At 40.1% G+C, this 16,414-nt stretch overlaps 1 protein-coding gene across 1 annotated transcript in view; it reads right to left on the reverse strand.

The window, feature by feature from the left end:
* Positions 1-2,161: 2,161 nt before the first annotated feature.
* The window catches only part of tafa3a (TAFA chemokine like family member 3a), a 219,980-nt gene continuing 205,727 nt past the window's right edge, over positions 2,162-16,414 (reverse strand). The window contains exons 4-5 of the mRNA XM_079840262.1: positions 10,241-10,365; positions 2,162-5,477 (exon numbers count right to left, since the gene is read on the reverse strand). Of these exons, the coding sequence (XP_079696388.1) occupies positions 5,466-5,477; positions 10,241-10,365 (137 nt within the window). The 3' untranslated portion in view covers positions 2,162-5,465. The remainder of the gene's footprint in view (positions 5,478-10,240; positions 10,366-16,414) is intronic.

A 16,414-nucleotide genomic window follows, 5' to 3' on the forward strand; every position in this document is an offset into this window, starting at 1 on the left:
AAGACGCAAGACTGTTTAGACAAGATTTCTTTGACCTGTTTTGGAACGATTATGAAGTGTTTTTGTAAAATAGCTCCAATCTCCTCCCGAAGTTCCCGAAAAACTTCGCCTCTGTGCCTCAGAGACTACTGCTCAGAGAAGCTTTCAATCTCAGCTGTCAATCATGACGTCACACCCCCGTTTTTATATAATCAAATAACTAACTAAAACCAAACTTATAAAGAACAAACACTTACATCAGCGTGATAAAAACTGCATAAAATGACAGAAACCATCTCTGAGAAAAATGTATTTGAAGTGTAATTTGATTGTTTAGTTTGTCACACATCCCATTACATTACATGGTGAGGGTGGGGTTTATGACCTATACTGCATCGAGCCACCTGGGGGCGATCAAGACGCTTTGGCTTCACTTTTCATGACTCGTGTGGCACACTTGTTTCAGGTACAGTATGACTCATGAACAAATTATACTTTTGCTTTGGATAATTTCAATGAATCAGGACTGAACGATTCCTTCAATAATTGGACTGAATCATCCAAATGGTTCTTGAGTCAGTAACTCAGTGACTCAACAAACCCAGGAAATGACAAGACAAAATACACATATTTTAGTGCAATCCATTTTGTGAACAAATCATTCAGTCCTGATTCACTGAAAAGATCTGGCTCAAGAGTAGGGTTGGGCATCGAGAACCGGTTCCAACTTGGAACCGTTTAAAAAATAACGGTGCCATTGGAATCGTTTAGAAATTTTGTTTTCGATTCCGATCATCGGTTCCAAACGCGCAAGTTTTCGGAAGTGCTTGCCGCACCCGTTTGTTCTGTTGCAGCCACGGAGCACGGTCAGCGGCGCTCAAAAGTATGGCTTTATTTCACTTTAAAAAAAACGCCTGGGTCGGCACAGTGCAACACATATGACAAACTTATTTCTTGCACGGGAGGATGCACTACAAATATGTGGTGTATAAATTAACGACTGTAGCGTGTTTGAAATGCTGCACAGGTCTGTCCTCCTCGGGCAACCCTGTGCTAACCAACGTTATTAAAGGGATAGTTCACCATGAAATGAAAATAAAGCCTTCTTTTACTTACCCTGATGTTGTCCCAGTGCCCTATGTCCTATGACATTTAAAATACTGTTCCTGCACGCGCTCCTTCCTATTATGGCAGTGAATGGCGATCAGCTAAAACATTACAAAAAATAAACAAATGTATCACGCAACAATACAGGGAGACGCGCGCCATATGGAAAGTGTTCAGGGGGCACACTGTAAGGTTTTGCGAGAAAGAAACCGTATTATTCAGTCAAAACACTGAGCTCGGCCATTATTCTGAGCGCGCTCCTCTGTGTGCACTATGAGCCGTCAGCAGCCGCCGGCGCTCATGCCTACTATATTAACTCGCACTGTTGTCATAGCAACCAGGATAAGCACACACACACACATGCACCATTTTGAGAAATAAAGCTCAATAGAAAAAAACGCGATTCTCGTCTTTTCTATAACGTATATGATAAGAAATAATACTAATATTATAACCTCCTTAAGTGAATATTGTGTACCGGTTGTCATGACAATATTGCATGAGGCTACTGCGGCTTGGAGTGCGCACACACAGGAACTCGCGCATTTGAACAACAGCTGGGTGAGTAAAAGGTGAACTAACATTATCCCACCTCATCATAATCAGGTAAGTGATTGTAGTGTAATAACAAAGCCCTTGACCAAATTGCGAATTGTGGTGAACAACAACGTTACTGAAATTATTTTTCCCCCTCGTAGATAAATGTAGCTATACGCAAATTGCCCACGCTAGTAGCAGTCCTAATATGACTGCTGTTAATGCTATTGTTAAACCGGGACTCTGTGTGAAACTCCATTCACCTTTGCAGCAAAGCAAGTGAAAATGCCAGCGGAGAAAGTCCCAAAACTAAAACTCATTATTGAATCAAAATACAAATTTCCTCTGTGAAATGAGCCTGTGACATGTTGTGACTCCACCCCTCAAAGAATCGGAATCGAGAATCGAAAAGAACCGTAATCGAAACTAAGAATCGGAATCGGAATCAGAATCGTTCAAATCAAAACGATGCCCAACCCTACTCAAGAGAACTATTTGTTCATGATTTGTGAATAATGCTACTTTTTTTTTTTTTTTACACTAAATACTACTTAAAGCCATAGTAATGAGTCGCCAAATTTAATGAAACATTTTGCTACTACAAAAGGGTAGCCTGACGTCATCATACTCAATTCTAGTCAGAATATAAGTCTGATACTGCTCCATTGGGCTGTGATTATAGGACGTGTTTCAACAGAACCAGGAAAGACCTCAATTGGATAGACCTACAACCAATCAGAGCAACGGAGCGATGCTTAACGTTAGTTGTCAGATGTCAACAGAACTCAACTGCACTGTGTTGCGAAGTCCGCGGGTTGTTTTCCATGTCCGCGGGTTGAAGCGACCCCAATTATGTGATATACAGACCCAGGAATGCAAATCTTTGCAGACAGCCCTGCCAAAATAACACATATTTTACCCCCGAAATGCCATTTTTTTTCCAGAGAACCCCCCCGGAAAGCTATTGGGCTTGTTTTTGGTTAGTTTTGAGTAGCAATTGGGTGGGTTTTGTTGTAAAAACTGTCTGCACGCACGCTGGAATAAGTAACATTAGAAGAAAAAGATGAGTGTAACCTATCTTTGTCGGTGTTGTGAAAAAAGAATTTAAAGGGTTAGTTCACCCAAAAATGATGACGATTTCAAAACACGGAATCATGAAGCTTCGAAGCGTTATGAATCAGTGAGTCGAATCATGATTCGGATCGCGTGTTTTGAAATCGTCATCACTATATAAGTCGTTATTTAGGGGTTTTTTGCGCACAAAAACTATTCTCGCCGATTCATAAAGTTATTGTAGAACCACTGTAGTGAGATGGACTTTGTAACTATGTCTTTAGTACCTTTTAAGGGTCTTGAGAGTGAACCGTGCATTGTGCCAATGGAGGCCTTTCAGAGCCATCAGATTTCAACTAAAATATCTTCATTTGTGTTCCGAAGATCAACAGAGGTCTTACGGGTGTCGAACGACATGAGGGTAAGTAATTAATGACAGAATTTTCATTTTTGGGTGAACTAACCCTTTAAGGATACACAGAGTACTTACCAACACGATCATCATTTCTGAGAGAAATAGTAAAGGTGAATGCATATACGAACAAGTTCTGCATTTAGGATTAGAACAAATTCAACCCAAGCGCTCTTTGGTGACGTGGATGCTTACGTTATTGTTTACCATCTGTCCATCATCATCTAAAGCCCGCCCTGACAATTTCATTGGTCCGAACAGTTTCTGTTCGGGTATAATTACTCCTCTACGGATCAAGTCCAGACCGAACTGCCTGAGCTCAAATGTTGTGGGCGGGGCTAAGTTCGGCTAGCATCCAGGCTAACAAAAGGGTATCAAATGCTGCAAATAAATTGATGAATTGTTCACAGACCAAATGAGCCAATTCACTAAAAAAGAATCACACTTCTGAATGATACATATTCAGAAAACACTTTTAGAATCATTTGATTACTGCCTCAGTTCAGCTGTAAAGCTAACTCTTGGATGGAAAAGTACTTTGTTACTTTCTGTAATACTTTAGTATGGGAAACACATATTCACTATTATCTACAACTTTTGCCTCAATAAACTCCTAATTTACTGCTTATTAATAGTTAGTAAGGTAGTTGTTAAGTTTAGGTATTGGGTAGGGCTCGCAAAACAAGGCATTAATATGTGCTTTATACAAACTAATAAACAGCCAATATACTAGTAATATGCATGCTAATAAGCAACTAGTTAATAGAGAGAATTGAACCCTAAAATAAAGTTGTCATCTTGATAATTCTAGTTATTACTCCACATCACTGTTATGAATATTTCAAACACCTACCGTGATTCAAGGGCAAGAAAGGTCTTTGAGGAGACTAGAGTATTTCAGAGAACAGTCAGACCCTTTCGTCCTAATGCCATGACCTGCAGCACAATGTCCTGAAAACACAGTCAAAGCACTCAAAAATGCCTCAACACACACACACACACACACACCTAAATGCTTTTATCTCCTAGTCTTGGCTAATGACGCATTCTCTCACTTGAAATCTTGCTCACTGTCTGCAATTAGCTAAACACATTAGTACATTAGTCCATCATTATGAACGCTCCAACGTCTGAATGTTATGTTTATGACATGTTCGGAGCTCGCCTTTGTGTGGCTTGCTTGTCAAAGTAAATGACATCTCGACTAACCTCGCTTTGTCCCTCCTCGTTCTACTGTTGATACTGCTAATGGTAAATTAGCCAGACAAAATCGCTGGCAAATGGTATTATGCTAATAGCATTAGCCCTGCCCTATGCAAGTCAGTCTGAAGTGTTCTGTGACAGCTGCATAAGCGCTACGTGACTCACAGACTGAATGCTAATAAAGTGGTGTCTACACATAAATCTGTACATCAAAGGAAGACGCAATATGTCAATTTCCATGCAAACATTAGCATAGTCATGTGACATCTTGATGCTCTTGAAGATTTTATCAAAGTTGGCGAACGCATTGTGACAGATGGATAATGAAAGATGTCTGATTGTTTATTCTTTTTGTTCTGTTGGTGGGTGGATGTTACATTTAAATGCACTTTCTCTTTTATGATGGCAAAGTAATCATTCTTCAGTTACAATTGGACGAGATTTCCCATAGAGATACTTTTATTTAAGATAATACTGACACTTTGACTCAATATTGGCCACCAAGGCTTTTAAAAACAAACAATAAATCTTTTTTGCTATCTTCTTTTTCGCTGCTCCCGTAGACCACTTCAACTTTTCATCCATTATTAATACCTGTAATTCTTATCGTTATACTTGCCTCTTGCTCAAGTCCGTTTCAAAATGGAGCTGAGTGCCCCCAAAACCATACCCAAAAATCACACACCTCACACAGATCAAAAAGTCCCATAGTAGAAGAAAGAAAATATTGGCACCAAAGGACAGGGGACTGAATATTAGTGCCTCTGGAACACATGATTCAAGTAATAAGTGAAACTTTCAAGTCCACATTCGCTTCAAAAATGTAATCCACTGTTCCGGAATTGCAGAATTGTCTCTGAACTGGTCCACATCTTGATTGTTATGGAATATTTACTTTACATGGTGTATGATCTTGTCCAACACTGTTATAAAACAAAAACTGGGAGTTTGGCAGAGCGAAAATACTGTAGAAGAGGGAGAGGGGGAGAGAGATAGAGAAAAACTCCATGTGTTTAAATGGTCCATTCCAGATGACATTAGTATTCAGAGGTCCAACAACTTGATCCCAATAGCTGTGAAGTAGCTTGAAGTCTATGTATCTTCATTTCCATTGCTTTGATCAAAAAAAGGAGGGAAAAAATGCTGCTAGTCCCAAATGTATATTGGTCCCAAACTATCGAGTGACCTGAAAAAGAGGAGTCGAAGTTATCATTTCATAAATGTCTGCATATTATTTCAGTAGGGCTGGACTGGATAGAAGTCAGTGTCAATCCACAGAGATTTTCCAATACCAGAAGATACATTTGCATGGGCTAACATTATTTATAAACTTGCAGTTGTAATATTCAATCACATGTGTGTGTGTGTGTGTGTGTGTGTGTGTGTGTGTGTGTGTGTGTGTGTGTGTGTGTGTGTGTGTGTGTGTGTGTGTGTGTGTGTGTGTGTGTGTGTGTGTGTGTGTGTGTGTGTGTGTGTGTGTGTGTGTGTGTGTGTGTGTGTGTGTGTGTGTGTGTGTGTGTGTGTGTGTGTGTGTGTGTGTGTGTGTGTGTGTGTGTGTGTGTGTGTGTGTGTGTGTGGACATGTTTTTCTATCCCGGTGGGGACTCATGTCACTGTTGGGACCTAAATTGAGGTCCCCATGGGTACAAAAGCTTATAAATCATTCAGAATTTGTTATTTTAAAAATGTAAAAATGCATAACGTTTTGTGTAATGGGTAGATTTAGGGGTAGGGGTAGTGTAAGGGGAAAGTTTGGGACATTCAAAACGTTCAAAAGTTTGGGACATTCAAAAGTTTGGGATCGGTACGTTTTTTAATGTTTATGTTTAATTATTATAATTAAAAAATACAAAACAAACAATAATATTGTGGAATATAATTACAATATAAAGTAACCTTTTTTATTTGAATATATTTTAAAATGTAATTTATTCCTGGAATGAAAGCTGAATTTCCAGTATCATTACTCCAGTCTTTAGTGTCACATGATCCTTCAAAAATATGATGATGATTCTAATATGATGATTTGCTGCTCAAGAAACATTCATTATTATTATCAATGTTGAATACTTTTTTCAGGTTTCTTTGATTATAAAAAACAACAGCATTTATTTGAAATAGAATATTTTGTATCATTATAAATGTCTTTACTGTCACTTTTGATCAATTTAATGCATCCTTGCTGTATAAAAGTATTAATTTATGAAAAAAATAATAAAGAAAATCTTACTGACCCCTAACTTTTGACCAGCAATGTGTGTATAATCCAATACAATCAAACAATATTACATCATTTTCATGTTAAGTATTTAATGTTCTGCATAATCTATTAATAATATAATATATAAGCCATCAAGAATAATATGCAAGCCATAAGAATTTCATACTGCCCACTCCTACTTTTCAGTCTGTCTAAAACGTTAAATGTGAGATGTCATCGCTGGACTAAACATTACAACACTTCAGTTTCTATCATCGTGACATAACGACAACAATCACAGAGTGTTAACTAATTACCTCTTGAATATCAGAGGGCCTCCGGCACTATAAAATTGGAAAAATCTTCCATTAGAATTATTCCTCTAAGGCATGAGGTGTTAGTAAGGGGACTGACACATGCTCACACAGGCACATTGTATTGTCACCTACAAGTGTCATTAACCACACCACCAGCATGAGCTCAGCGGTTGCGGCCTGAAATAGAGACACACTGAGGGACCGGAGCCGTTAGCTCCTCTGGATCTGAGAGGGTTTAGCATGCAAGTCTGGTCCTGTTCCAGCTCTGTAACACAAAAGTATGGCTCTGGGTTCAGAAGTCAGGGTAGGGCAGGTCTCTATAGCTGTGGATGAGGCCAGACTGGCAGGCTGCTAAGGGAAGCCCAGTGTAATCTACACCTTCAGGTCATTGCCAGCAGGCAGCCGGAGGACACATAGAGGAAGTGGAAGGTGTGCTGGCCGCTGTCTCCTTCACTTCCTGCCTCCCCCATCTGGTTCAGGCATGAGATTTGTTGGAATCACTACACCAGCAATTCAACAGAAATTTGGGTGGGCAAGTTCAGACTCAGCTACTGAGAAAAGTTCATATACAACATTAGTCATATTGCACAAAACTATATTCCTTTTTGTATTCTTCAGCAATATATTAGCCAGTTTAATACACAAATTTAAATTGCACTACACTGTGGTTCAATTTGGGGTTGTAAGTATAAAAAAATAAAATTAAACAAAAAAAAGTTTTTTGTGTTCGCCAAGTCTGCATTTATTTGATCAAGAATACAGTAACGCAATAATATTGTGAAATATATTTAAAATTTAAGTTTTGTATTTTAGTATACTTTCAAATATATTTTATTCCTGTGATGTAAAGGTGAATTTTCAGCATCAGTCTTCAGTTTCACATGATCCTTAAGAAATCATTATAATATGATGATTTGCTGCTCAAGAAACATTTCTGATTATTATCAATGTTAAAAACAATATTTTTATTAATAACTTTTGTTATAACTGTCATTTTTGATCAATTTAATGCACCTTTGATGAATAAAAGTATTTATTCCTAAAACAAACAACAAAAACGACGGTGGTATGCAACATTTGATTACTTTTCACTTTACCCCAATTACAAATTAGTTTGTATATTTTTTTTTTGCTGTGGTGTTAAGAATTAGAAATTTCATATTTATTGTTATAAACCACTGAATATTTGGTATCGTCACAATAGGCATTATTGTAAATATTTATTTAAAACAGATCTCATTGCATCCGCGGCAGTACGAACAACTTTTAAGGTAATCAGCTAGTTATTTTTATTGCTGACGTTTTATTAGATTTAAAGGAACACGCCGACTTTTTGGGACTTTCGCTTATTCACTATATTCCTCAGAGTTAGATAAGTCCGTCAATACCATTCTCATCTCCGTGTGTGCCATAACTCTGTCTGATGCACCCACCGCTAGCCTAGCTTAGCACAAAGACTGGAGGTAAACGGCTCCACCGACGGAAAATGAAAAGTTGCGATTTTCTAGACCGATTTTCACAAAGAAGAGAAGAAGATGAATAAAAACCTTTTAGATATCAACCTGCATATGCAATGGACATCAATTATGCTCATCTTTGCTCACTTCTTTGAAGATATGTGGGCTAAAACGGCTCTATATTAAACAAAGCACATACAAAAGACCTAAACCTGAAGCAATGCAACCTGTTTTACAGAAAATGGAAGTTTGTTGCACATTAAGTGCTAAAACCAGAATTTTTAAATAATTTAAAAACGCATCCAATGTCCAATTGAACATAATTCAATTGATGGATCTGCAAAGTTACGATCAAAGTGATGAGACGTGCAGTGATAAACTGCACAGATTAAACAATCCCATCATGCCCTTCATCGTTTCTGGGATTTCTTCTTGCGGTTATATTGCACGTCCATGTGCACGGACGGTGGCCTGGAGGGCCCGAAAATCAAGCCCAGGTTTGAGAGAAGCTCCCAACACCTCAGAGGTCTGCCTGCTGTTGACGTGAGTGCAGTGGCATGAATTATTTACATAGCTAAAGTAAAAAAAAGGTCTGCCTCACGCAGGCCCCTCTGCCCCATGAATAATGGAGGACTCGACTCAAGCGCAGGCATTTGGTGAGTCAAACTTCTCAGCCTGATGGATGGCTACAAGCTCTGCGTGTCAACCGTACATACACAGCGGTTCGCAAAACACACGGCAGCAAACATAAGAACAATAACTCGCATTAACCTGTGGAAGTGCATCATTGCCCTGCCCTGACTTTCCTAAATGCAATGCCACATTGTGTTTCTTTTGTCTGGGCTTTTTTTCCACATTAAAGTTTGTCAAGGGTCCCAGATTATGTTTTATTTAAAGTCAATGTCAAATCCAAGGGCTACTAACAAGCTGAAAGCATGACAGTCGAGGAAAGCAGAAAAATAGGGCATTCTGTGGAAAAACGGAAACGATGACTAAAGGCCCATTCGCACCGATAACTGTAACAATACTGATAAAGATATAGTTCTAAAAATCTTTCTAAATATAAAAGAATAGAGTTCACACCACAACTATAACGATAACAGCACAGAGAAATATTATTGTTGGAATCACTTTCAGAATGTTATTTTTCCAGCTGATGAAAACTTTGACAGCCAATCAGAATTCATCCTGCTTTAAAGAGCTCGAGCATTTAATGCGGCAGACGACAAAACTGCAGCATGCTTAGAATACAGAGTGTTATCGTTCATTGGTGTGGATGAAACCAACCCCCTATGAAATCAACTAACAGTAAAATCAGATGATATTTGACCCATTTAAAATTATCATTATATAATATACTGATATTATAAGAAATCATCAGGATAAACACATTTTGATTTAAAAAAAAATGTAGTTAAATAATATTCATTTAATTTCAGAAAAGTGGGGAAAATCATTTTCAATATTGTTAACAAATGTATATAATATAATTAATACAATTAATATAATATAATTAATATAATATAATATAATTAAAATAATATAATATAATATAATATAATATATATAATATAATATAATATAATATAATATAATATAATATAATATAATTAATATAATATAATTAATATAATATAATTAATATAATATAATATAATATAATTAATATAATAATATAATATAATATAATATAATATAATATAATATAATATAATATAATATAATATAATATAATATAATATAATATAATATAATATAATATAATATAATATAATATATAATATAATATAATATAATATAATATAATATAATATAATATAATATAATAATATAATATACATTGGCCCACTTTATTTATTTGATTTATTTGGTTGTAGAGTCTGACTTTAGCAGATATTTTGAAGCATTTCTTAAGCTGGGAATAATATTATTATTATGACAGCTATAGGACTGTAATTGGATGCACTCCCTCTCACCTTGGTCGTCTTGACTTTGTTTCCCGTGCTGCAGCTCCAACCTTTTAGATCCGGCAACACCTTACACTCCTCGCCCTCCATACACGGCTGCATCTGACACCACCACTTCTGTGCTACTATAGAAGCTGCGCAGACAGACAGGGAGACAGGAAGAAGAGAGAATCTCAACACTCTGCTCACTCTGTGGGAACTGCCAAAACGGGAAAGACACATCCCCAAATCACCATGTATCCAATATTTTGAAGAATGAAATCAACAAAGATTGAGAGGAGAAAACCTCAGAAGATCTCACTCACGTCCACTGTCAAAATAAATGAAACTACCTCGTTCCATCCCTTTCTCCCTAAAACAAAGAGGCTAGTGAAGGAGGAGGTCTTTGATTCAAAGCTGACGGCTTGAATCCATCAATTCAGCGGGCTCGACGCTCTCTCTATGTCTTTCGAGAAAAGTTCAACCTTCATGTCAAGATGACAAGGGTTGTGTTTAGGGGAGCTGGCATGATGTTGAGGGTTAAGAGGAATCGAGAAGTAGAAGGGAGACATTGTCAAACTTTGGGCCTTAATTTTTAATTCAAAGCAGAGGGGAAGATGGTTTGAGAGTATGAGTTGTGTTTCTTTAAGTCTACATCTATTAGCTTTAAATCCAACTATATGATCAAATCAAACGTTTATCTAATAAACTTTGATATATTTCTTAGGAAAACAGACCACATATACAGTATTCATGACCTTGTATGTAGGGATGTATGCAAATGCTGTGTCCAGTAAAATGCTTTCTAAAATGTCCCTAATGTCTCCTCTTCCAAATAACACCAGCAATAGCAAGAGGCAGATCAATAGACTCTTTTCACGTTTCCGGGTTTCTCCGAGCGGAAGTCGTCATAGTTGGGTTAACTTTTATAGTGGTGAACGAGAGTATACATTAAATATATTTTTTTGTGTCCCCATTTGCTTAAATAGCAAAAGAAAAACCCCACAATAGTGTTTTCACAACTTTCAAAAAGAGGGAAAAAATAGAGTGATATTAGAAACACCCTCACAGCAGTGATAACTTGTTTCTTTGTAATTTGATGCAAAAGTAATATAATACAAAGTATTAGTGTTATAAATGTACATAATAAAAAAAAATGAAAATACAAAAAACTTGTCTGTGAAAAGGGTCTATTAAAAGACTACTGGAGAATGAGCCCTTTAATATCTTCCATCCCAACTTTCAACATGAGAAAAAACATGATTGTGATTAGTGTTGTCAAAAGTACCGACCGCAATACCAAGTCGGTAAAAAATGTGACGCTTTGAGCGCTGCTGAGCTGGAATCATAAACACCTCTGACTGGCCATTGTGCTCACACGCTCATCAAATATGTCTGTGATTGGCTACAATGACCAGCGCTTCAAAAACATGTTGATAATATACATCGATGACGCTTTTCACAGAGCGCTTACACAGATACACACAGGAGCTAGGGCTGTGCGATATTGAAGAAAAATGCGATATGCAATACCTTTATAAATAATGCGATATTCGATATGCGATACAATATTGCTTTAAGTGTGTAAAATATATTTAAATTATATAAAAAAAATATTTAAGAAATGAGAATGATACCATTTATGTGTTTCACATTCTTTCTGGGAAAAGAAAGCATCACTACAACTCCTGAAAGTGACCAGCAGTGTTTTAGCAAAAATGTATGTCACAAATCTGACAATATAATTTTAACATCAATGTAAACAAACAAAAAATGTAATGCCAATTATTAAATACCAAAAACTCTTTGCCTGATGGATACTCGTTAAGACAGCCATTTTGACATGACTGTGTGTGTATTTGAGAGTTCGAGTGTGTAACAAGGCACGAAATAGAACGTCTCGGTTATGGATGTAACCCTCGTAACCCTCGTATCCAGTCCATGGAGTGGAATGGCGAGCGAAGGGAAGACACCTGAGCCTGGTCCATTACCGGCCACTAGTAGAGGCGAGTACATAGTCGGACACTGGCTCCACTCGGAGATTGTAGAATCTGGCGAATGTGTTAGGTGTCGCCCAGCCTGCAGCTCTGCAGATGTCTGTTAGCGAGGCGCCGTGCGCTAGAGCCCAAGAGGAGGCCACACTTCGAGTGGAGTGGGCCCTAACCCCAAGGGGACACGGTCGACCTTGCTGCTGGTAAGCCAAAACAATGGTGTCCACTATCCAGTGAGACAGCCTCTGTTTCGAGAGAGCTCTTCCCTTCCGCTCTCCCCCATAACAGACAAAGAGCTGGTCTGAGGTCCTGAAACACTGCGTCCTGTCTACGTAAGCGCGGAGAGCGCGTACTGGACAGAGCAGTTCCAAGGCTGGGTCTGCCTCCTCCAAAGGCAGCGCCTGCAGGTTCACCACCTGGTCTCGGAACGGAGTGGTGGGAACCTTGGGCACATATCCGAATTCCAGGCACGCTTCGTCAACCAAAAATGCTTGCAGGTCCCCTATCCTCTTGATGGAGGCCAATGCATTCAGTAGCGCTGTCTTCATAGACAAAAACGTAATATCGACCGACCGCAAAGGCTCAAAGGGGGACCTCTGCAGAGCATCTAAAACTACTGAGAGGTCCCAAGAGGGTACGAGGGGAGAGCGAGGAGGATTTAGTCTCCTGGCTCCCCTCAGGAACTGGATGACCAGGTCGTGCTGACTTACCTTTTTGTTCTCCAAGAGGTCGTGGTAGGCAGATATTGCGGCCACGTAAACTTTAAGGGTGGAGGGAGACAGCCTTCGCTCCAGCCCTTCTTGGAGGAACGAGAGCACAGACCCGATCGGGCATTTCCAGGGGTCTTCTTGGCGGGAAGAACACCAGGTGACGAAGAGGTTCAACTTCACCGCATAGGCATGCCGAGTGGACTCTGCCCTAGAGGAAGTGATGGTAGCCACCAACGTAGGTGGTAGGGTACTCAAACCTGCCACGTCCCGTCCAGGAGCCACACGTGGAGGTTCCAAAGATCGGGACGCGGGTGCCAAAGGGTGCCCCGTCTCTGAGTAAGGAGGTCGCATTTCAGAGGAATAGGCCAGGCTGTCACAAGGAGTAATAGTTCAGGGAACCAGGTCCGGCCGTGCCAGTAAGGGGCAACCAGAAGGACCTGCTCCTGCTCCTGATCTTGCACAAGAACTGTGCGAGAAGGCTCACTTGGGGGGAACGCATATTTGCGTAGGCCCTGCGGCCAGCTGTGCGCCAGTGCATCCGTGCGGAGCGTGCCCTCGGTCAGGGAATAAAACAGGCTGCAATGGGAAGAGTAGTGGGAGGCAAACAGATTTACCTGTGTGTCGCCAAACTGTTCCCAAATAAGCTGGACCGTCTGGGGATGGAGTCTGCATTCTCCCGGAAGTGGCTGAAGCCGTGAGAGCTTGTCAGGACGGTTCAGCAGGAGCCGGCCCCGATGTACACGCCTGAGCGCTCGGCGGGTTCGCTGCATTAGAGGGGGGTGTGGGCCGAGGCATGAGCGTCGGAGCTTGATTCCACACGTCACCCTCAGGTCACCCTGGCCACCAGCCAAAGTGCCGCCTCTCGTGGAGACCGCAGATTGGGGTGAGGCAGAGGGGATCTCGCTCCGGCATCAGCACGGAGCTCACGGAGTCTCGACCGTAACACCGAGATGGCCATGTTCACGCAGTGGGAACATGAGTCATCCACGAGCGCTGCCTGAGCGTGCTGAAAGCCCAAACACGTCGCACCCATCAGAGGGTGAGAGAAACCGACCGCACCCAGAAGTACACGGGCGAGACATCCTGAAAAGGACGTGCCACGTGTAAGCTCTTTTATAAGAGGAAGCTTCGCAGTCGATGCCAAAGTGCCCAGGGAAACACACACCAGCTGGATGCAGACCACTGCATAGATCAGCAGGCAGGAAGTATGCGATCACTGGAACGCGCCGTCACACCAACACCGACTGGAAAGCTGCTCGTCTCGAAGAAGCTGATAGAGTCTCAGAAGGCTGTAAGGAGTGAAGAGGTAGATATTGCCACGTACTTCCTATTTATACCCATGCAGTGGGGCGGAGTTACGTATGCAAATTCCGTATGCCCATGGCATTGGCACTGCCATTGGGTGTTTTCTAAGATCTCGAAGATGATAGGCTTCTAAGCTAAACCCCCATTCGTTAGTCACTAACGTTACGTCGTAGTGACTGAACGAAAGGGAACTGAAGGGATCACACGTTTTCAGCTTGTGCGCACGTTTCGGTGTGTGTGTCAGACAGCAGACGGCGCGATACTGCAAGGAGTTGTTTTTCGCAAGTTATTGCATTTAGTAACTCTTTTAATAAGCAAGTCACATAAGAGTCAAGTACCCAGTCTATTCTCTGCTATATGTGTCGACCTAAAACTTACACTTTTCTCAACATTGAAGTAGCCTATTAAAATCATTCAGTAATTGCGTGCCATTGCAATATGCATATCGCGATATTTCGATAATTTTTCGATATTTCGATGCTTTCAAACTCTCCTGTGTGTTGATCATTGTAGCCAATCACAGACAGCAGTGTGTGATTGAGTGATGAGTGTGTGAACCCAATGGCCAGTCAGAGGTGTTTACCAGCTCAACAGCGCTCAAAGCGTCACATTTTTTAAATTTCAGTACCGACTTGGTATTGCGGTCGGTACTTTTGACAACACTAATTGTGACTGCGAAAATTTGTACACTCCTATAAAACTTTACCAAAATAACATTTGCTACAGTTATTATTTTTACAACAATAAATCCTTGGTAATTGGCCACAACTGACATTCTTACACTATTTGAAGGAAATTCCACATTAATTTACGATTTTACAGTAAAAACAATTAGTGTAGTAAATATAGCAACTATAATTAACATGGACAATTTTATATTTCAATAGAAAATGATACTTTCTGCAGCTTTCTATAGGTACTTCTTTGAAAATTGAATGTTTGTGGGGTCAGAAATGAGTCAAAAAGCTTAAAGAAAAAAAAATCCCTGATTTCCAATGTGGTCTCAGTTTTTTTAAACCCACAGCATGTAGACAAGCTACAACATAAAAATAGTGTATAGAGAGGTCAAGTGTCTTTCAGTCTTAAGTGTTGTGACTTTTGTCCTCGTACAGCAGGTAGAATCATGCGCTGTGGTCTCGGTGCTCAGCAGGGGGTGGCAGCACCTGTCAGATGCATTAGAGGGCAGAAAAGAAGATCAAGATCGATTGACCTGTCCAGTGAGGGAGCCGTTGACATGTTATTAGACAAGCAGCCCACGCTGCACTTGAGCGAACAGCAGGATGACGGTGTCACACTCAAACGGACCCTGACTCTGATGTGACAGCCCAGAGAGATGAGACTGAGATAAAGAGGGGCGGCTAGACTTTAAAAAAAGACAGCCAACTTTAAATTGACAGTTTAATTTAGGAGCACTAATACTTAAAATAATAAAACAGGCAAAAGATAGACAAAAGCAGCTGGCTATTTCTTGCACATTTTCTACAGTTTTTTATTTTTTGTAAATTATACTATGATATTACCATGTTTTTTAGACATGAAACATGATAGTAGTACATTCATGTAAACACTGATGAGGCAGGTGGTCAAAACATTATGACCACCTGCCTAATATGCTGTTGGTCCTCCTCGCAATGCCAAAACAGTGCCGACCCACCAAGTCATGGACTCTAATGTCCCCTGAAGGTCTCCTGTGGTCTCTCTGGCACCAAGTGTTAGCAGCATTTCCCTCAAGTCCTGTAGGTTGCCAGGTCGAGCCTCTGTGGATCGATCTTGTATGTCCAGAACATCCCAATTTGATTCAGATCTAGGGAATTTGGAAGACCTTGAACTCTTCATCATGTTCCTCAAACTATTCCTGAACTATGTGTGCAATATGGCATTATCCTGCTGAAAGATGCCACTTCTACCAGGGAACACCATTGTCATGAAGTGGTGTACCATGACTACCTGCTACAATGTTTAGGCACCTGTCAAATTTGAATGATTGGCCGTACCCAGGGTTTCCCAGCAGAACACTGCCCAGAGCATCACACTCCCACCACCAGCTTGTTATTGTCCAACAGTGCATTCTGGTGCCATCACTTACCCAGGTAATTGGCGCACAATTACGTACACAGCAATCCACTTGATGTAAAAGAAAATGGGACTCATCTTCTTCCACTGCTCCAAGATTTAGTTCCGATGCTTGTGTGCCCATT

Source organism: Gobio gobio (assembly GCF_949357685.1).
Source record: "Gobio gobio genome assembly, chromosome: 17".
Classification (NCBI taxonomy): domain Eukaryota; kingdom Metazoa; phylum Chordata; class Actinopteri; order Cypriniformes; family Gobionidae; genus Gobio; species Gobio gobio.